The sequence below is a fragment of the Girardinichthys multiradiatus genome, chromosome 5 (genome assembly GCF_021462225.1).
Source record: "Girardinichthys multiradiatus isolate DD_20200921_A chromosome 5, DD_fGirMul_XY1, whole genome shotgun sequence".
Taxonomy (NCBI): Eukaryota; Metazoa; Chordata; class Actinopteri; order Cyprinodontiformes; family Goodeidae; genus Girardinichthys; species Girardinichthys multiradiatus.
The window spans coordinates 6,156,767-6,180,251 of NC_061798.1; the positions used below are offsets into that span (position 1 = coordinate 6,156,767).

Genomic DNA, 23,485 nt, shown 5'->3' on the forward strand with positions numbered 1-23,485 from the left:
GGTATTAAGAAGGAATAGGGCTATCCAATATTAGAAAACAACTATAATAAAAGATGAAGAAAATGCTGAAATACTAGCTAAAACATTTGGCAAAATTCATACTTCAAGTAACATTAATGATGAGGGAAGGGAGGGAAGCCACAAAACTGAAAAAGAAAGATTTACTACAGAATACCGAAGAAACAAATAACTTAATGAATGAACCGTTTACAAAAACAGAACTGAACTTTATATGTAGGAAAACAAAGAATACAGAACCTGGTAAAGATCAGATCTGATACACAATGATAGAACATCTCAGTGAAACATCCAAAGACATAATCTAAGAGCTGTATAATAAAGTTTGGGTGGAGGGATGGCTGCCATAGAGCTAGAAGGAGTCAATCAATAATATTCCAATAGCTAAACCAGGAAAATGTAACACAAAACCAGAAAATTTCACATATATGCAAAGAAATGAAAGAAATATTACAAATAGATTAACATGCTATTTGAATATCGACAGGTACATTATTAGGTTTTTCAGAGGTTTTTGAAAAGGAAAAAATACTAAAGAATGAACATTGCATTTGTATTCTTTGATATAGAGAAAGCTTATGACATAATGTGGGTTGAAGAGTTACTGATTAAATTAAATAGTATGAAAATTACTGGCAAGATGTTTAACTGGATTTAAAACGTTTTAACAAAGAGAACTCTACAAGTTAGAATTGGTCAAAAATTGTCAAGAAAATATTTTGTAGAAAATGGAACTCCTCAAGGTAGCATAAGTCCATTAGTGTTTACTATAATGATAAATTATGTATTCACAGGTATTGGAAAAGAAATGAGTTGTTCACTTTTTCACGATGATGGAGGCATATGGAAAATGGGGCGACATTTCCTCCCCGCCACACTACCTGCCGGTGGTTGGAGTCTCTGCCCGCTGGTGTACTTGTGGTTCTCGGTGTCCGGGTCTTGTGAAAGTAAATCTGTTGGGCAATTTCGTGGCACTCAGACAACAATTCTGAGCGCTACTCTGCTGGACAGGACACGGTAAAAATAATAAAAAAAGAAAAAGGAAAACGGGGCGAAATATAGAGCTAACTGGAAAGAAAATACAAACTGAAATATTTATGATAGAGAAATAGGCATATCAATGGGGATTTAAGTTATCAGTTCAGAAAACAAAAGTTATGGTATTTACAAAAAAAAAAAAAGGAGAGTAAATAAAATTAAAGCTATATAATCAAGAATTAAAACAAGTAAAAAGTTAAAAGTTTTTAGGAATATGGTTTGATGAGAAAATCTTATGGAATATACATATACAGAAAGTGATGGATAAATGTAAGAAAGTCTTAGATATTATGAGATACTTGGCTGGCAGTGACTATTGAGCTGATAGGGAAGCTTTAAAATAAATTTACACAGGGCTGATCAGATCAAATATTGGTTACAGAAGTATTATACATGGTTCAGCAGCAAAGTCTCATTGGACAAATTAGACATTATTCAACACTGAGCATTAAGACTTTGTACAGGACCTTTCAAAACAAACCCAACAAGGTAGAAATGGGAGAAATGCCGTTAGATTTTAGGAGTACACAATTAACAATAAATCACTGGTTAAATTTAGAAATCTTGAAGCCATGCTGGGAAAAAGAAAAAAAATTTAAAACAAGAAATTTTGGATGGATTATTGCAAAGATAACGGAAAAATTTCAAATACAAAATGTGGAAAGTCCAGTACTGCCTCTGGCTGTTATACCACCCTGGATTTTACCAGAAGTAGATATGACTTTAATGTGTTAATTCATAGTTCTGATGCCTTCAGTGTGAAGCTACAATATTCATAGTCATGAAAATAAAGAAAACTCTTTGAATGAGAAGGTGTGTCCAAACGTTTGGTTTGGTCTGTACTGTAAGTAAATCACAGGCAAGGAGTATCATGAAACAGAAACTGGAGAAAGAATGGCAGAAAACGTGGGATGGGGAAAGAAAAGAAAGATGGTTTTATAGGATCAAAAAGGTAGGTAAAGGTAAATCTGGAAGAAGGACAAGAAAAGAGGAAAGAATAATAAGATAAAAATATGGACATGCAGGACTTAATTTTAAATTTTTTAAAATACATAAGCATAATACAGGGAAACTGGACCACTGTGGGAAGGATGAAACAGAAGAGCATGTTATTTTGGAATGTGAGAAATGTGAGCAAGTAAGAAGATTTATGAGGAGAGAAATTAAAAGGATTAAAGACACATTTAGTATAAAAGACACATTGCAAATGAACTTAGGGAGCAAACATATGCAAATTATTCTACGTTTTTTAAAAATAATTAAATTATTTAATAGAGTTTGACTCAATGGTATACAATCTAGATATTAATTCATGATTGACCACACTCCAGTTGGTGGCGATAATTCAATCCTTAGGTCTCATGCCGAAGAAGAAGAGGAAAACTACAACTCCCACAATGCTATGCATTCTCAACTTTCACGTGATGAGTCTGGTGAGTCTGATGTGAACCACACGTAAACATGGCGGATGTGGAAGTAACAAAACCTTTAAGCGGTCTACTGAATGGAATAGCTCAAATGGTGTATTATAATAAACGCGAAATTACAGAAGAGCTGCTCAAGAATGAGCTGTATCCGGAAATGCCGCTGGAAGAATTCAAGGCTTTGTACGAAAAAATGAAAGGGCTCGTAAAGGTAGGAAAACCATTGTTTTCCTCCCTGCAGATACAAACAACCCAAAACAAGATGTATATGCATTACCATTACTATTAAATGGAGCAGAATGTATGTTTAGTGTTAGAAAAACTACAATATAAATGTTTAGGTAATAAGCAGTTTGTATGTTTGTATGTAGGCTCAGGCTTTAGTTTCGGCTATTAGTCACTGGCTGAAGTAAGATTTGACCTTACAGTTTGCTCAGTCGCCCGTTTAAAGCAAAAGCTAGCTCAAAATGTATTAACGGTACCCTGTAAATATTATTTGTAAACTGACACCAAATCATGAAGTTATGCATGTACCTCTCTTCGTTTAATTGTTGCCAAGAGGGGGCAGCATTGGCTGCTAATTTAAAGGGGACATATGCTTTTAAAATACCTTCTTTTTACACTTAAATTATACAGTTGTGGTCTATATAAAGGTGAACTCCAATGCATTGGTCTGTTTTCCTTGTTATTGTAGCCCCACAGGCTCCTCTTCTATAGAAGTGTAAAAATGTTACACAGATAAAACTGAGTAGAGCATAGTTAAAGTTTTTAGAGTGTACCCCTGTTCTGAGGTGAGCCTGAGAGCAACTTGTTTTGGTTCCGTCTCTTTAAATGCTGTTGAGGAGCTTCACATGACGCCCCCCTCTAGGTCAAAGAGCGTTCCACTTTAATCCGTTTAGCCATTTTTGTAGTTTAACAATTATCTTTCGCCATAGAAACAAAACAAAAATGGCAAAAATAATTTAAAAGTGTTTATGTAATACTAATATTCAAAACACGCAGTACGGTTATGTCCGCAAGTATGGAGAGTTGTTTCATTCAAAATTAAATAAGTAAATACTGCTATTGATAAATTATTAATAAATATTCCATGAAATAAATAAATATCCCCATGAAATAAAACAAAAATAATTATGTTAAAATACATTTTCATCTTATTTTATGTAATTAATTTCAAGATTTATTTAATTTAATTAAATATTTATTTAATTTACTTAAAGATTTATTTATTTATTTCATAATGCAGTTTTATTTTGTGACATTTTTATTTTGTAAAGCTACTTTATGTATTTCAGTGACTTTTACTTTTTAACCCCGTTTTTCATTTTAAGCTCTTTTTATTTCATGTTCTTATATTCAAATGAGGGTTTTATCTGCTGGGTGGCGCTGGGACAGCAGGGCCGAGCTCAATTCGTGGCTGTGGCCAGAAGACAGCATGCCGGAGGGAGCCAGGGGATTCTCGAGGATGCCAGATGGTGCCAGACCGGCCGTAAAAGCCTACCACGGCGGTTGCCGCTGTTTTTGTGGAAGTTCTTTGTGCAATAAGTCTTCGTCATTCTTTCAGCACGTCATTCATACACATGGTGCTATTTATTTTCCATCTCAAGTAAATACAGCCACCTTATGTTATGGTTTTTAACTAAAAACCAATAAAGACATCATTTAAAATTAACAGCCTATAAAAATAATGACATCCCGTTTGCCGATAATCAGCATTGGTTTCCACAGAAACAGCTGCAACCGCCGTGGCAGGCTTTTACAGCCGGAGCCAGGGGAGGGAGCCAGGGGATTCCTCACAGATTCCGGCATCCTGTCTTCTGGCAGGCAGCAGCATGCTTCTGCCGGCCTCAGCCGCAAATTGAGCCTGGCCCTGCTGGCCCAGCGACACCCAGCAGATAAAACTCCGCCCCCTCATTTGAATATAAGAACATGAAATAAAAAGAGCTTAAAATGAAAACGGGGATAAAAAGTAAAAGTCACTTAAATACGTAAAGTAGCTTTACAAAAGTGTCACAAAATAAAACTGCTTTATGAAATAAATAAATTAATTAATTAATTAAATTAATCTTTAAGTAAATTAAGTAAATCTTGAAATTAATTAAATAAAATAAGATGAACATTTCTTTTAACATAATTATTTTGTTTTATTTCATGGGGATATTTATTTATTTCATGGAATATTTATTAATAATTTATCAAAGCAGTATTTATTTATTTATTTAATTTTGAATGAAACGGCTCTCCATACTCAAGGAGCTAAAAGCAGCACACACCTCTAACATAAGCACAAGGCATGATGTTCCTGCCATCAGAACAATGGCCAGGATGTTATATCAACAATAAATTCATTTCTAAAATACAGTTTGTTGTCATTTCAGCGTTATTTGCAGTTTACCGCTTTGCTGTATTCATCAATTTTATTGACAGAAGGAACTGACCCCTTAATCAGATGAAGTCTTTCAGCAAATCCTTCTTGATACTAAGGGAGGTTGATGAAAGCACTCATCCTTGAAATGGGGAAATAGGAATTTCCCCACTAATGTGAGAAGAGATTCTGATGCTGGGGGACGGTGTAATGACTTGTGTGGGTTAATACACCCAACAACTGAACTGAACTTATCTTCTTTCAGTGTAGGCATACTTGAGCTTGGACTCAAAATCACAGTGAGAAATAAATATGGCGGATATGCGAAATTGATCAGCTGGAAGTCCATGACCTTTGTTTAGCTGTTCTGTAGCAAATACTGTGACGTAACTGTTGGTAAAACATAACAGATGATAGAGAAAACTGAACGGACTGAAAAATACGACCCAAACAGAATATAAAAATGTCTCCGCATCACCTGGAGAGACTACATTAAACTTTTCTGCACCCCTACAGAGTCCAAGTACACAACTATGATGTGTCCTCTTTAAATGTCACAGCAGCAGGTTTGCCCCTCTATGTTTATAACAGATGGGTCAAATATCTGTTGGGAAATTTATTTGAAAATCATTTAACTATTTTTATCTTTAACTTTTTCATTTTGGCATGCAATGGTTTTATTAAGTAAAGAAAATTGGTGAGTATAAGTTTCTTTCTCAGCTTTATGTTGCACCCTGTCTGATCCTCTTTTTATTCTCTTCTTACCGTCTGAAGTCCATTGCCACAGCAGACATGGACCATGCCCAGCTGGAGGCCTTCCTCACAGCTCAGACCAAGAGGCAGGGTGGCATTGGGCTGAGTGCCGAGCAGGCAGCTGCTCTCTCCCGCTTCTGGAAGAGCCAGCGAGTACGGGTAAGGGGGAGCTTGCTGGCTCAGAGTCGCTGGGAGCCCAGTCTCAGGGGCCTCTCCTGGAGAGTGGACCTCCAAACTGGTGACAGCTACGGGAACACTGTCCACAGAGGGCCGGTCGCCCTGATGGAGCTGGAGCTTGGCAGAGATGGACAGGTTAGAATCCAGTTTTGCACACACACTGACTGTAGCAGCAGAACATAGGAGGAATCTTTGTTTATATTTGGCTTTTTTTCTGACAACAAGCTTTAATAGAAATGGTAAATGCAAAGTTAGCATGTAATAACCATAACATACAAGTAAACCTGTGTATGGTGAAACTGTCATGGCCTTCTCTGACAGCAGAAGCTTTCCAGTGGCAGAGAAAGTTGAAAGGCAGGTTGAGTTCAAAGAAACAGCATAGGAGATCCTAGAAGTGAATGAAAGGAAATCTTTAGCCTGAATACGGCAGTTGCCGACACAGGATTAATATTTTATACATACATAGGTTTTTAAATCGGATCATTTTATTTTTTTTAAGTGATACATGCATCAAAAGGGTTTGGCTCTTTTCAACTCATTAGATTCATCCTCCCAGAACCTGATAAATCTCTGTAAAATGTTTCAACAGGCAGTAGATCGCTGCTTAGTGTTGAAGATGTTTCATTTGACATCATTACTCTACAGCATTGTGTTGTTTCTAACTCAGGTTTAACACAGCTTCTGTCTGCTCTAACAGAAAATCTCTATTATATTATTGAGTCAGTAAACATGTGTTAAACATCAAAGGCTACCCAGAAACCTGAATATTTCCGTGACCTGGTTGCGACTATATTGTCACACATTAAGGCTGCTGATCTGGGTGAAGCACAAGGAACATTCCTGAGCCAATAAACCGCGTGGTTTTATACAGTCTGAATTACAGTCAGCACTGCTTACAGGCTGAGTCTGAGCTGGATTAGAGGACAGATTTTACCATGGCTTGAGGCCTAGTTCTGAATGTGACCAGATTACTTGGACATTTTAATAAGCCTCAGTCCCATGAGAAAGCTACATTTTTTTCAGTTTTGCTGAAAACAGCTTCAGAGACCCTCCAAGATAAAAATCTCATAGAGGTTAACCCCTCAAAGGAAATCCACCATAGTAATCTACAGTTAGGGTCTAAGAATTGCTCATGTGCTTTACCATAAATGGCCAAGAGAGTGAATGTTTTCCTCTGGTTTTAACATGGAGCTGCACAGGTCATCAGCAGGAATACTTGTACTGTGGTTTTATTAACCTGGATATAGTTATCTTACAATTTTCCACATCTTTGTTGTGATGCAACATTATGACATAGAAATAATATTATTAGTATTATTATTATTATCAATATCATTATTACCATTACCTGCAACTCCATGGCTTCGAACTTCATCTTTCTTTTACAGCCACTCTGCTCTCTAACACTCTCTATAGTGACAGCCAGCTGTACACGCAACTGCCTCATTTAAATAGAGCGGCCTGCACCTCCTTTACACCTGTTATCCGTTGGCATTCAATCATTGTAGATTGCACGCAACACACCCCTTTATTGCATGTGCAATTCTTTTTTTTTGCACAAACAATTTAGCATGCCTTATTTGAAATCCTTGAAGATCAGGCCCTTGGTTTTAGTCAACTGTTCATCCAAATACATGCATGTTAGGTATATTAGAGATCCTAAACTGCTTATAGCTATAAGTTTGTCCATGAGTGGTTTTTATTTTGTCTTGTGTCTCTGTGTTGCCCTGGACTGATGACCTGTCCCCATTTCTTGTCCATTGATGGCTGGAGTCTGCAGAGGAATGAGTGGGTATGGAAAATGTTTGAATGTTGTGTTGGGTATGGGTTTAGTGTGAGACATTTAGTTCTGATGGACAATTTAAGTTTAATATGCCGAGGATTTCCTGCAACATTCTGCTGTTTAACAATGTTAGCTAAACAATGAGCCGAGCTCCTGTGTCTGAATTCTACTTTCATTGTAGTTGTCTGAATATCTCAGAACAGAAGTAAAAACAGAACCATTGAAAACTGGGTTCTAACTGCAGACAAGCAGGGATATTCATTAGGGTTTTACAGGAGCAAAAGGTGTACAAAATACAGTTTATGTATTCATTTATTTTACATAGGGTCCACAAAAGAAGTTTTTTTTCTAACCGGACTGTCTATTAGGGCGGAAACAATTAATTGGATTAATCGAGATTAATTGATTATTGAAAAAAATCGTTAGTTACAGCCCTACAATATACCGCAAATTAGTAGAGCACAAATTAATATTCAGTGTAATTATACAAATATATTGTTTTATAGAGTCCAAAATCTAAAATTTAAAACATCCACATCTCTATTGGTAAAGCAACAGCCTCCAGATTCCTCGCTATTGCAGTCAGATTATGTTCTCGTGTTATGAGGAGCGCCTCGATCCTCTCAGAACCTCCCTGTGAGGAACTGTTCTTGTATTTCTGTCCCTTCTGTACATGCTGTGGTTGGGGCAGAAGCACATCTGGATTGTGAAGTGAAGACTCCTGCAACCTGACACAAAAGGAGTGCAACCTGCTTAGACCTGGACTGGATGGATGTTTGGACTGCTTTGTAATCAGAATGAAAATATAAAAATGATGCCAAATATTGGGTTAAATGAGCATCATCAAGGATTTGTGTCAAGGGGTGGGGATATGGCAAATATGTCACAATTCTGTTATAGAAAATCAGTCAACATTTCTGAACAGATTATAATCAGTTTGCGCAATATTGTCAACTCATGTCAAACACAGTAATTTCGCATTTAAACATAACTAAGAGTTATGGTGTAATTAGTCTCAGACGGTTCTGATTAACTCCAAAAACGTAGGCCATACTTTTAAGACAGTAAAGGCTGTTGTACATAATGACTCTGCATGTCTGCATGTTTTCTGCAACTTCATCCTTTAGCCCTGTCCTGGTATGTTTCATCCTTAGTTACTGATGGATAAAAAAAAGGCACCTGACCCACAATTTATCAGCTGATAAACTCATATCCCACAGGTTTCTGCAAAGGAGTCTTAATAAAATGTTTTATGTTCCTTCCTCCTTTTTTTCCTGTTTTCCATCAGGACTCTGATTTTGTGTGTCTGGAGTTTGATGAAACCAAGGTGAACCAGGTGCTGAAGAAGATGGCTGACATCCAGGAGAGCATAGACAGAATAGTTTGCCGTACGTGACAGCAGAGAGAGTTCCAGCTTTGTTATCTGGCCAGATAAGTGGTTTATACTAGCCTGGGAGACCCTAGGAGAGAAATGATTGTTTTCAGTGGAAGATTACCAGTAATTAATGTCACAAGTAAAACAATGGCAAAAACATATTGCATCATGTAAACTTTGTTTTATAATAATCTTAAGGGTTTTGAGCTGTTTTCCCAAATACGCAATTTTTTCCCAGATCCAGGAAGTGTTATTGAATCATCTATCCATACTTGGAATTTCTTAACCACCTGCCTGACATAGGGACATTTGGATTATTGAATGAATTAAGTCTAACAATCAGGATGATACAATGTCATTTAGGTGTATCTTCTGTCTGAATGTAAGTAACCTTTTTCTAATAAACAGGTAAATGTCCAGTCAGGTCTTAGTTCTGGTGCTCATTTCTGTGGAAGATGTATGATTTCTTTAATAAGGCTCTTAGTTACTGAAAAGAAATGTTCTGTTTTTCTGTTGTTTTTTTCCTATCATTCTGAATGAGTCCACCTGCTGTTTTATCAATTATTTATTAAAATGAACAAAAACCGAAAGACCTGAACAGTGCTGCAGTGTTGCAGTATGACAGGATCACTATCAAAAAAGGCATTAGTTTAGTTTTTAATGTAGGGATCAGATCTGAATGGTTTTACCACTGTATGTAGCAGCTGCTTTTTGTCTAATACATCCAGTACATGTTCATTTATTGCTGGATTAAATGTGAAATGTTAACCAAAGTGGTGTTTGCTCTCATCTTATTTCTCTGATGCAGTTTAGGCTAGACATCAGATGACTTTAGATTAGGAAAGGAAGACTGAACAGTATTTGTACAGCCAATCTGACATGCAATAAACAGTTCATGTAATAAAACCATAAGTTTTAAAAGCTGGACCTAGTGAACCTTGTTCAGAGCGCTGTTTTGGTTTTTCAGTAATCTTACAACAGACTGATTTAGCCTGATATAAGACTTTTCTCGGACTGAATAAGATTAGTGAAATTTTATTTTTCTATGATTCTAATAAAACTATAAGGACATAACAATTGACTACATAAACATGTTCTATGATTGATTTTCATTAACCCTGATTACATCAGTTGATTTATGTATTGGAAAAAGCCATCCCTCTTATCGCTGATTGTCAGTCAGTCAGTCATTTTCTACTGCTTATTCCATAGTGGGTCGCTGATTGTGTTGAGGGTAAAGTCTGCCATTGGTGTCTGTTAATGGTTAACTGGTTGAAGCTTACGATGGTTTGATGAGGCTTGCAAAGCTCATTTCCTTCTTGCACCTTTGCTGTGCAGTCATTGTTATCAAATATTTAAAGCTTCAACTGTTTTATGGGCTGCAGCCATGGACACAATGCTGCTTTGATGGGAGTATTTTCACAGTATACTGTGAAAACGTTAGGCTAAAACAGCCTATTGATTTATACTAAATTAGTTGCACTTATAAGCCGGATAACAGTCAGTGCAATCAGTCTTTTATTTGAGAGTTCTTGCTGTTTTTGGCAGAACATTTTCTTGTGTGGTGTGTTGCAATGGGAGAGGCCTATGATTCTTGAATTATGTAAGGTATGTTATGTCCTGACCAGAAAGAATTTTGTTCCTGTTCTTGCAGCCCTGGCAGACAAGATTATTTCCTTTTCTGCACACTATATATTAGCCTTAATGTTAGGCTACTTTATCCAGTTCCAAAACCATGATATACAGGGGTTAGACAATGAAACTGAAACACCTGTCATTTTAGTGTGGGAGGTTTCATGGCTAAATTGGACCAGCCTGGTAGCCAGTCTTCATTGATTGCACATTGCACCAGTAAGAGCAGAGTGTGAAGGTTCAATTAGCAGGGTAAGAGCACAGTTTTGCTCAAAATATTGAAATGCACACAACATTATGGGTGACATACCAGAGTTCAAAAGAGGCCAAATTGTTGGTGCACGTCTTGCTGGCGCATCTGTGACCAAGACAGCAAGTCTTTGTGATGTATCAAGAGCTGAAGAGGAAGCTGTCTGAAAGGGATGTTCGGGTGCTAACCTGGATTGTATCCAAAAAACATAAAACCACGGCTGCCCAAATCACGGCAGAATTAAATGTGCACCTCAACTCTCCTGTTTCCGCCAGAACTGTCCATCGGGAGCTCCACAGGGTCAATATACACGACCGGGCTGCTATAGCCAAACCTTTGGTCACTCATGCCAATGCCAAACGTCGGTTTCAATGGTGCAAGGAGCGCAAATCTTGGGCTGTGGACAATGTGAAACATGTATTGTTCTCTGATGAGTCCACCTTTACTGTTTTCTCCACATCCAGGAGAGTTACGGTGTGGAGAAGCCCCAAAGAAGCGTACCACCCAGACTGTTGCATGCCCAGAGTGAAGCATGGGGGTGGATCAGTGATGGTTTGGGCTGCCATATCATGGCATTCCCTTGGCCCAATACTTATGCTAGATGGGCGCGTCACTGCCAAGGACTACCAAACCATTCCTGAGGACCATGTGCATCCAATGGTTCAAACATTGTATCCTGAAGGCGGTGCCATGTATCAGGATGACAATGCACCAATACACACAGCAAGACTGGTGAAAGATTGGTTTGATGAACATGAAAGTGAAGTTGAACATCTCCCATGGCCTGCACAGTCACCAGATCTAAATATTATTGAGCCACTTTGGGGTGTTTTGGAGGAGCAAGTCAGGAAACGTTTTCCTCCACCAGTATCACGTAGTGACCTGGTCACTATCCTGCAAGAAGAATGGCTTAAAATCCCTCTGACCACTGTGCAGGACTTGTATATGTCATTCCCAAGACGAATTGAGGCTGTATTGGCGGCAAAAGGAGGCCCTACACCATACTAATAAATTATTGTGGTCTAAAACCAGGTGTTTCAGTTTCATTGTCCAACCCCTGTATGTTGGGTGTCTGTTTGGGATCATTGTCCTGTTGGAACATCCAGCTGAGATGAAGCTTCCCTTATCTGACCAGCTGTTACCTCTGATGAATGTACATTGGCCAAGATGTTAAACAACAATCCAGGAGCCACCAAGGCCTATGCCTATCTTTAACTAGAGGATGCTGGGACACCAGTGTCACTGCATTTTTTCCACTCAACTGGGTGTGCTTCGAGTAGGAATGAGAAGGTACCACCAAGAATTAAGCACCTTGAAGCACCACAGAAAAATGAAGAGACCCACTTGGGCCAGCCAAATGCCTTCTGGGAAAAAACAAATAGCTGTTGACAATGACAAAAAGAATTTCTAGATCTGTCTAGGTGACGCTGTCAAAGCTAAAAAAACTGGACCTACCTGTCAAACATGGTGGTGGTTGCATCAACTTGTGCATCTGTTCTGGTGTCAGTGAAACTGGTATGTTACACGGCATGGGGGGAATAATCAAGATGGCTGCCTCCAAATTATTTGATGATTGACTGATAGAGGATTGATACTAGGACAACATTGAGTATTTCAGCAGGAAGTCAGGTTCTGTGTGGTTAATAGTTATACTTAATTGTAATTGTTCTCTTTACCTGTAATAAGAAGATTTCATGAGCTTGTTGGAAAAGTAAAAACATCCCCAAAATGGTGGAAGCTAACAAGCTGATAAAATGCTGCATGATTCCTCCTCAACAGCCGAAAGGTAACACCACACAGAAACAGGAGTATTGGGAAGTGAAAATGTGTGGACTATTCCTCGAAGCTGGGTCTGTTACAGAAAACAACCAAACCAAAAAAACTTGCACCAAATCACGCTTAACCAAACATTAGCAGAGATTATGTATGTACTTGACCAATGTTCTGAACTTTGAGCCAAATTGTTATCACTTTTGCATTGTGACACAGTGCTCCATCATGCTGGAAAATACAATGATGGTTACAAAAGTATTCTGGGATTGTTGGAAGTTGGTCTTTGAGAATCTTTTGGTCCTCTTTAATTATGGCAATGTCCCTGGGCAGATTTAGGAGTAAACCAACTCCCTAAATGATGAGCTAACCCACACATTGCCACAAAACAAGACTCGTGCTCTGATCCTTTCAATTTCCAGATTACTTTCACATGAACAATCAGAAAGGGGATTCAGAGAAAATGACTGTGCCAGTCTTCTGCTGTCTACCCTTGTTCTCCTTGCAGAATTTCATCCATTAATGCTTTTTTGTTTTTTTATTTCAGATTGCCTCTTTGTTAATGGCTCACTGTGCATGCACCTGGTGCCTCTATTAAGCAAACTTTGCATTCACTGGCAGTTCCCTGCATGAGTGCCTCCCTGGAAAAGCCCTTCCTTCTGCAACCAGGTTTCACATCTCACAGATCTGTGTTTACAAGAATCTGTAATCAAAGCAGAATAATTCAGTCCAGGTTTGACGAGATTATTTATCGTACTTTTCCCACCTGTCTCAATCTAGGGGTTGAGGTCCTAATGGCAAAAAGCAAAATAAATGCTCAATTTTGTGTTGTCACAAATAGATTCCAGTTTTCATCAATTTCAAACTGTCTGAAAAAGTCGCTGAGTGTAGAATAAGTTACACTAGTCAAAGTATTTTAACGTTAAACTAGATATGAACAAAATGCAGTCCAAATTCTTTGAAATACAATGAAATAGCCCTTTTAAGCTGCAATAGGTAACTTTGTTCAAATGTATTTTTTACATATTTGTTAAAACTGTCACTGTCCTGACAGTACAATATGGACAGAAAAAAAAAAAACAAGCTCCTCTGGCTCTTCCCAGTGATCCTACTGCCATTTGCAGAAATACACCACTTCTGGTGTATTTCCATATTCTACTGTCAGCACATAGTGACAGTTTTAACAAATATGTAAAAAATACATTTAACTAAAGTTACCTACTGCAACTTTAATTCAGAACCAAATAGAATTCTCAAATTAGAACTTCAGTATCATTTTTTGTTGCAGTGATTGATTATAAAACATACATAAGCAATAAAATGCCCGTATTTAATCCAACTGAATAATTTTCCCCCAGCAACTGCAGCTGCTGCTGACACAATGCCACCCTGAGCGGTGAGGCATGTTACCTACTCAAAACTTCCACTGTCTGCGTCGGTGGCATGGGGATTATGGAATGCACAGAGGCGGTACTGCTGCTTTGGAGAACACTCCTGTAAATCTCCGGTGTTGAAGTTCTTCATGATCTGGGAAACTGGTCTTTCAACAGCAATGTTCTTAGCAGAACTTTCCTTGATCCAAAGTGACTGAATGTTACATGTTTCTCTCTCTAGCTTGCTAACAACAAAACAAATGATTAGAAGCTGATATTCTCTTTTATAGCAATTAGTCTGCTAATGAGAATGATTTAGTGATTTAGGTAGAATCTTTCAGAGGTTTACCTGGGCTAATCATGACTATTTTAAAATAAAGTAAGCTGAAAGTATAGAGAAAAATGTTTTTGTAAAGTAGCCTAAACATGTTAAGATAATAAAACTTTGCACTAAATTATGTAACGTAAAAACTTTAGCACAAATAAATATAAGGTGAGGTGTTGGCACAAAAAGAGATGCCGCAAAGTTTGCAAACTTACCGTGTGTCATTATAAAAACATTTAGTCGTGACTGTTCAGCTGTTAGGCCCAGAGCCCCAATTACAGCAAATCCGCCTCTGGAAAACATCCCGGACACGTTGGCGCTTGTGGAAAACCCACTGAGGGAGGAGTCCCGGAGCGCACATTTACACATTACACTTATGGGGGAAGATAACGTAACAGCATTTAGTTGTTAGATTAGGTGACATAAATACAGTGTTTCGATTCGGATTATTGGCCACCCGGATGGACGCACCGGCTTGGGTCGGATTGAGTCTGGGCCAAAGGAAGAGTGAAGAACAAGCAGGAGGTTTGTAAGCAACCAAAACTAAATAACTCTTGGGATTTGTTCGGTTAATTTTATAGAGTTCAGTCAGTTAGTACAGAATATTATTTAACATCAAGTAATAGATTTTGTTTTCCTTTACGAACTCCAGCACGAACCTATAAACCAAAACAGTGGAGGATTTCAACAAACGTCCACATACAGCGCGCTGCACAATATTCGTACCCTTTAAACCTTTTTGCAGTATGTCACATCTCAGCCATAAACGTGAATGTATTTAATTGAGAATTAATGTGAAAAATCACAGAAGTGCATGGCTATGAAGTAGAAGGATTATCTGAAAATGTGGTGTGCCTATGTCTTTAGCACCCTTTACTCTGATACCCCTAAATACAATGCAGTGGAACCAGTAGCGTTCAGAAATCACCTAATTGATTAAGAGTCCAGCTGTGAGTAATTTAATCTAAGGATAAATCTAGCTGTCCAGTGAAGGCCTCGGACGTTGGTTAGGGAATATTAGTGAACTAACAGTATTATAAAGACAAAGGAACAAAGCAGAGAGATCTGGGAGAAAGTTGTGGAGAAGCTTAAAACAGGGTTTGGTTCTAAATCCCAAGCTCTGAACATCTCGCTGCATGTTGCTGATAAGACAAGCAGCCAAGAGGTCCATTGTAACCCTGGAAAAGCTGTCAAGATTCACAGCTGAGGTCGGAGAATCAGTTGACAGGAAAACCATTAGTTGTGCACTCAGCAAATCTGGCTTTTATGGAAGAGTGAAAAGAAATAAACCATTGTTGAAAGAAAGTCATGAGATGTCCTGTTTGCAGTTTGCCACAAGTCATGCAGGGGATACAACATGTCTGTGTATTAGAAGGTGCTCTGGTCAGATGAGACCGAAATGTAACTTTTGGTCCTGCATGCAAAACACCAGGTGTGGAGGAAATCTAACAATGTGTGAACCTCTGAACACTGACTTAACACAGCCAAACATAGTGGTGGCAACATCCCTAAACAAATAGCCAGACCAGAGCTACAGTGGAATGGGTTTAGATCACAATATGCAAAAACAATAGGTGATTCTGTGCAGAGTGGTCAAGGCAAACACACAAAGCAAAGCACCATAAGACTAGTTGACTTGTTTATACTAGCTACTGTTACTTGTTGATGAAACATTATATTCTGCAGTGCTAAGAAGGCATAATAACCTTGGATAAAAATAGCACAGTTTCACATATACTTCCTGCTGCTAAAATAATACAACCTAGTAGTTATTTCAAATACCTTATTGGTATATGTAACATTTATTTATTCTTCTTTAATTTTTATACACAGACTTAAGCAAAGATGTGGAAAGACCACCCCAGAAATTCAGTAGTAGATTTCAAGTGCTTATTGTGCAAAATGTTATGCTTTTTTGTTGTTGGTGCTCTTTATAGAGAAATCCAAGCATAACCAGCTGACCTTAGATGGTTAATTAGTCCAACTGTCTGCTTAGTTAGCCAGCCTGCAGTCGGCTGCTTAACAGCAATTCTTTAAAAATACTCAAATGTGGCACTTCTTTAGTTTCCATACCATGACTTTCTGTGTTTCTTGTGACCAGAAATACTGCCAAACAGCTGAATTAATCTTTCTTGTAAATAAGATAAAAATGTGGTAAGTTTATTAAGCCACCTGACTGGCAGTACACAACAACAGGTCAGTGAGAGGGAGAGCTCCATATAGGTGAAATGAAAACTGCATTGCTGTCTCCTGCATCTCATTAGTACTTTAAATGTTTAAAGCGGTATGATTCATTTTTTTGTTGTTTTGTAATTTTTTTTAAATCTTTGTGTAACTTGATAGAGTGAACCTGACTGAGCCTTGTTCTCATCATTCCATCAGTGTGCTGCCCCCTACAGCAACCATTGTTATTGCAGCTGAATTTCTATTTTCTGTAACTGTAAACTGTAAGATTTCACTCAATAAGAACCACAATTTACGATACCTTGTTTACTTGTTCTATTTTCACATAGAATGTATGGCAATGTGACATCTAAAAGTAAGTTTTTTGTCTTTATCTTTTTGTGCTAAAAATACTATGCTAGCAAAATCTTGGGAAATGCCAACTTTAATGTGGTTTTAATATCAGCCACATACAACAAAACATGATGGTACCTGACAGGACTTTGAATGTGCATTTGGTAATAAATCATTTTTTTACTTTAAATAAACCTTTATTACCTCTACTGAGTAGAATATGGAACTGGTGGGGTTCGACTTTGTGTTCATTTGCAAGGTTAGTTGAAAACTCACAGGCAGACTTTCTAGAAGGGTTTGCAGGAAAGTTCAGCACATCAGCCACTTTGCCTATAAACCACAGATACAATAAAATGTGTATACTATATACATATATACTATATACTAGTGTAGCATCTTTGAACACACACTCACAAACATGCTTTAATGTTTCCAGTTTGAATTCCTGATGGCTCCAGAAACACCCAACACAACCTTAACCTTGCTGGAGCTCATCTACGTGAGACCAGGGGTAATGTGAATGTCCACCCCCAAGCAGCATGCTCTCATCCCATCGCAGAAGTATGTATTAGCCCCTAAATAGGTTCTCTAAAATGTCTGAAAATCTGAATATAAGGAAATAAGTTTACGTGAATCAAAAGATACACTCACCAGCCATTTTATTAGGAACACCTTGCCAGTACCGGGTTGGACCCCATTTTGGCTTCAGAACTGCCTTAATTTTTCATGGCATAGATTCAACAAGGTACTGGAAACATTCCTCAGAGAGTTTGGTCCATATTGACATCACACAGATGTTGCAGATTTGTCGGCTGCACATCCATGATGTGAATCTCCAGTTCCACCACATCCCAAAGGTGCTCTATTGGATTGAGATCTGGTGACTGTGGAGGCCATTTGAGTACAGTGAACTCATTGTCATGTTCAAGAAACCAGTCTGAGATGACTCGTGGTTTATGACATGGTGCGTTACCCTGCTGGAAGTAACCATCAGAAGATGGGGACACTGTGGTCATAAAGGGATGGACATTGTCAGCAACAATACTCAGGTAGGCTGTGGCGTTGACACGATGCTCAATTGGTACTAAGGGGCCCAAAGTGTGCCAAGAAAATATCCCCCACACCATTACACCACCAGCCTGAACTGTTGATACAAGGCAGGATGGATCCATGCTTTCATGTTGTTGACGCCAAATTCTGACCCTACCATCCGAATGTCGCAGCAGAAATTGAGACTCATCAGACTAGGATACGTTTTTCCAATCTTCTATTGTCCAATTTTGGTGAGACTGTGCGAAAATTTTTCAAGCTTTGAACATGTCACAGAGAACTGTTCAATCCATCTTCTAGAAAGTTAAAAAGTTTGAAACAACTGCAAACCTAACAAGTTAGGTTAACCACCTAAAGGGGGAAGGGCTCGTCAAGGAAAGCATTAATCTGAGAAGCAGTCAGAAGGCCCGTGGTAACTCTGGAGGAGCTGCAGAGAATCACATCTTAGGTGGGAAAATCTGTTTTTTAGTTGTGCACTCCACAAATCTGGCCTTTATAAAAGAGTGGCAAGAAAGAAGCAGTTTATGAAAGAAAGATATAATAAGTCCCATTCCAAGTTTTCAACCATGTAGTGGAGGCAGCAAACAAATAGAAAAATGTGCTCTGGTAATAGATTAGAATCAACCTTTTTTGTTCTACATGCAAAATGTTGAGTGTGGCAGAAAATTAACACTGCACATTACCAAAGCATGCCATCCCCGTGGTAAAACATAGTGGCAGTATAATACTGCGGGAATGTTTTTTTTAAGTTGATGGGAAGATGTCCTGAGCTAAATACAGGGCAATATAGGGAGAAAACATGTTACAGACTGTAAAAGACTGAAATTGGGGCCGATGTTCACCTTTCTGCAGGATGACTCTAAAACATATAGCCAGAGATCAAAGTAGGTTTGTGCATTAGAATGTCCCAGTCAAAGTCCAGACCTAAATTCAACTGAGAAGAAAGTCTTTATTTTTTCTGACAAAGCTTAAGCTCCTTTGTATGGTGGACCAATCCTACCATAATTAAGAATGCATACATAAATAAATAAATGACTCAATAAAATAATTATTGGGCCAAAAAGTAGCTAGAAATATAAGTTAGTTTGCCATTAAATGCAACAAAATAATAAAAATTTGAGATTTATTCAATTATTGATTAATTAATCATATATATATATATATATATATATATATATATATATATATATATTCCTATTTTAATCCACTATTTTTATTTAAACCACTAATTTTAAAATCTTATATTTTTTTTCTTGAACTCTATATTTTTCCTTTGTTTATTTAATACAAATGGATTTCTTGCCGTTTTATTTTTCCTACCCATTTTATTTCTTTCAATTTATTATCACTCAAAAATATTTAAAACTTGTTTTATTCCTTAAAATATATTATTTTTCAAATTATTTTACTGTCCTTTTATTTCTTAAGTACTGATACATTTTCCCCTCTAATATAATCCTGTTGTATATTTTTACCCAACGGATTTCCCTGAGTCCATTTATTTCCATCTTTGTTTTTTACATTACTTGGTCGTTGTGTTGTCTTTTTCTCCTCAACATGAGGAAGAAATGCAAACACGAACGGGGCGGGACTGCGTCAGAGGGGGCGGTCTTTGGAATAGCGTCACCGCCTCAGCTTTTCTCCTATTGGCTAAGGTACAGCCTCTAGGAAGTAGCTGCTGAGCCTCTGCCTGGTTCTGAAAAGGAGCTAGCAGAAACGGTTAACTTAACTTCTGCCATGTTGCTAAAGAAGTCAGGAGCATTGTGGATTTGGTGGTAGATAGCGCTGCTAGTCGGGATAGTTTACTGTATCCTGCTGACTATAACTAAGAGAATACTTCAGTTTGCCGAAGTAGTAAGAGGAAGTCACGTTTTCGGACAAGCTTTCAAAATAAAAGAATCACTCACTGACGGACTTTTCACAAACTACGGGAAACATACTACAAGAACTTCAACGTTAAATTAGCATCTTTAAAAACTTACAATGATACTTTCTGAATATTAGGATATACATTTTTCAAAAATAAATTCTAATAAATATGGACAATATAATTCAACATATTAACCTTAAAGTAAACTGTCAATCAAGGATGATTTCTGTCCTGATTAAGAGTTCAGTTTCTATAAATGTCACTGCATTTTATTTATATTTCATGTGGCATTTGTAAATTAAAGCCTCATAAAGATGCTTATTTATAAAATTCTTCAAAGATTACAGCTCTGACCCCCTGGGGAAAGTAAAGGCCAAAATAGGGCTTGCATCAGTCAGAGTAGTCCTAAATGTAGAGAAGGTTATTGGAGAAACAATGAATCTAGTATAATCTTTATTTTTGTCATTGCAATTGTACATTCCAAAAAAATTGTCCTCTGCATTTAACCCATCCCTTAGGGAGCAGTGGGCTGCCATTGTGCGGCGCCCAGGGAGCATCCTGGGGCTAAGGGTCTTGCTCAGCGATCCAACGACTGAGACAGATGGAAAGGGGTTTGAACCAGCAACCCACCGGTTACAGGATGAACTCTTACCAACTGAGGCACAGTTACCCCATACAATATACTATATTTCAAAGTACAACTGGAACTTACGTTTGCAGATCTGAGTACCCTACAGGTGTTACACCTCTGGACAAAATATTGCATGTGTGCTTCAGATTTTAACAGCAGATATGTACACTTTTAGCGACAGATGGTCAACTCCTATCCTTAACAGGAATTGTTCTCTGGCAGACATTTTTCTTGTTAGCTGATGATTATAGTGTAAATATAAATAATATTAGAATATTCCAGAGGTGTCATTTTGAATTTCAACATCAGATATGAACAAAGTGACATATAGAGATGATTTAGCTTAATTCTACTAAGATACAATTTTCTTTTAATGGTGTTATGAATACACTAAAATATTAGGAGATATTGTAATATTAGTATTGCTTTAATTCTGGAATCCCACATTATTTTACTGTCCCTTTATTTCTTAAGCACTGATATATTTTCCCATCGAATATAATCATGTTGTATTTTTATTATTTGTGCACCAATTTATATTTCTAGCTACTTTTTGGTAATTATTTTATTGAGTCATTTATTTATTTATTTGTTCTTAATTATGGCAGGATCGGTCCCCCATACCATTGTAGCAAATAACTTGCAAATTATCACCCTCTAGATGTGGAAAGCTGCTAGATATGAGTGGATTTGGGGGAAAACCTTATGAAAAAAGGGTATCTTGTATGATTTTGTCGTTTTTGTTTTTTTACTTCAGAAAAAACATTTTATTTTGTATTATGATAATTTTAATCACACACAATCACAGTCTGCTTGTTTGTGACAAGTGATAAAATAGTATATGTTTTTGTGTAAAGGTTCACATGTGTTAAGCTTTATTTGAGCTACATGGGTACATAATAAATGTTTAATATTAATATTCAATTGGCCCTTTGTGTGTGAGGTCTTAGCCCACTGCGGTGCTGCTGCCTGTAAAGTGGTGTCATGTGCATGGCTAAATTGGAAACGTATGATTTCTACTTGCCTGTCTTTGTTAAGGGAAAAGTAGGAAGGATTAAGGAGGGGATGAGGGAAAAATTTTCCTAGGGGATTAAGGGGAAATGCAGTCTTGTATCCTGCAAGTTTGAGCTTTGAAACCAAACATTGGGGAATCAAGCTTCCTGTTGACCTTCTTGTAACATAGTACTTTTGTTGTTTTTTAAGGGTTAGTGATAGACCTACTTACCATTATGTTTCTGAATATTCTTTTTTATCCTGGCTTTGGTGTAAGTCTTGCCACTGCAGTCCACATTTATTTATTATTCATTCGTTTTTTAATTATAATTATTTTTTATTGCTTATTAATACGTTGTCTTTTTTTCTAGATTCAGTGTACAGACATGTCATTGGGCCGTAAGAAAGGAAATGCGCTCTGCAGATTAATGATATTCAACATCTTGATCTGTGTTCTGGTGGTTGTGTCATGGAAACGTGGGAACAACAAAGGAAATCCGAAGAGGATTCGGATTCCATCCCAGAGGTTCTGGCGCCGACAGATAATGAGTAAATCTTTCTGGAACAAGGAACAGCAGCGCCTGGACATGATTAACAACCCACTTATCAACTCGGAACTCTCCGGCGACTCCCTCATTGGGCTGCCAGATTGGCTTCATGATACAGGACCTCTTGACCCCTGTGAAGCGGATTATAGGGTCCCAAGGCAAATCTTGGACTATAACACCCTGCCAACGCGGTTCCAGGACTTTCTCCTACACATGCACTGCAGAATGTACCCAATGCTGATAAATCAGCCCCACGTCTGTGATGAAAAACCCTTCCTTCTGCTGGTGGTCAAGTCACTGATTTATAATTTTGACCGGCGGCAGGCCATTCGCCAGACATGGGGGCAGGCTGGCTTCTTAGCCAATCGGACTGTGACAACAGTGTTCCTGTTAGGCAATGCTTCATCCATGGACAATTTCCCAGACCTGCAGGAGATGCTTGACCATGAGGCAAAGCTTCACAAAGACCTGCTGCAATGGGACTACAGGGACACATTCTTCAACCTCACCCTTAAAGAGGTCCTTTTTCTAGAGTGGTTCAGCACGTACTGTCCTCAAGCTCAGTATGTTCTAAAGGGTGACGATGATGTCTTTGTCAATACCTTACGAGTTATTGACTTCCTGGAAGGCTTGTCTGAGGGCAAGGCCAAAGATTTGTTCATGGGTGATGTTATAAGTAATGCAGGTCCACAAAGAGACAAGAAGTTGAAGTATTTTGTCCCTGAGACTGTGTTTTTGGGGCAGTACCCGCCCTACGCTGGTGGTGGAGGATATCTGTTCTCTGGGGATTTAGCAAAACGTCTCTACAACATTTCTCAAAAGGTGGTCTTGTATCCCATTGATGATGTCTACACAGGGATGTGTCTGGAGAAACTTGGCCTGGTCCCTGAAAAACACAAAGGCTTCAGGACATTTGACATTGAAAAGAAGTACAGGGACAACCCATGCATCCACAGAGGCCTTATGCTGGTTCACAGCCGAACACCACAGGAGATGCTAAAGATCTGGCCGTGGATTGTCCACCCTGAGCTCGACTGCCAGTGACCTGCTTCAAAAGATTTTTAAGATGTCAGACAATCTACTTATTTAATTTAGTATTTTAAACTATCATAATAATATATTGCTTGATATTTATTGCAGTAAAGTTTAAATGAGTATTTCATTAAAGTACAAGAATTGCAATTTTACAATGTGACTTATTTGTCTTCTAATGATGGATGGATGGATGGATGGATGGATGGATGGATGGATGGATTGATGGATTGATGGGTTTTGACAACATTACATAAAAGGTTTTATACTTTAAGAAGTAAGATGGAATATCTAGATTAAAACAATGGCGTATTATTTTCAATATTTAGATGTAAATGTAACATTAGTCAGGATGCATAAACGATCTCAGTGCTGATCATATTAGGTTTTAACAGAGTATTCATTGCAACATTGATGCAACATATGTAAAGATATTTATTAATTTAAGTTAACATAGGGTTAGAGATTGTTAATGTGGTAAATGACTGTTATAGCAGGAAACAGCTGTTTTTTATTGGAATATCAAAATAGGTATACAGAGGCCCATTTTCCGCAACCATC

The 23,485-nt window shown here is 37.9% G+C and overlaps 2 protein-coding genes across 3 annotated transcripts; both read left to right on the forward strand.

Moving 5' to 3' along the window:
- The first annotated feature begins 2,480 nt into the window (after window positions 1–2,480).
- commd1 (copper metabolism (Murr1) domain containing 1) lies at window positions 2,481–9,706 on the forward strand. Its single transcript, XM_047364551.1, has 3 exons — window positions 2,481–2,691; window positions 5,620–5,910; window positions 8,847–9,706. Exons 1-3 carry the CDS (start codon window positions 2,518–2,520, stop codon window positions 8,952–8,954), a joined length of 573 nt encoding a protein of 190 aa, XP_047220507.1. The 5' UTR covers window positions 2,481–2,517; the 3' UTR covers window positions 8,955–9,706.
- Window positions 9,707–14,565: 4,859 nt separating this feature from the next.
- On the forward strand, window positions 14,566–23,079 carry b3gnt2a (UDP-GlcNAc:betaGal beta-1,3-N-acetylglucosaminyltransferase 2a). Of its 2 annotated transcripts, XM_047366217.1 has the most exons (3): window positions 14,566–14,808; window positions 17,237–17,361; window positions 21,716–23,079. In XM_047366217.1, exon 3 carries the CDS (start codon window positions 21,731–21,733, stop codon window positions 22,934–22,936), a length of 1,206 nt encoding a protein of 401 aa, XP_047222173.1. In that variant the 5' UTR covers window positions 14,566–14,808; window positions 17,237–17,361; window positions 21,716–21,730; the 3' UTR covers window positions 22,937–23,079. The 2 variants fall into 2 exon arrangements, with proteins under 2 accessions (XP_047222173.1, XP_047222174.1); XM_047366218.1 differs by lacking the exon at window positions 17,237–17,361.
- The last annotated feature ends 406 nt before the right edge of the window (window positions 23,080–23,485 follow it).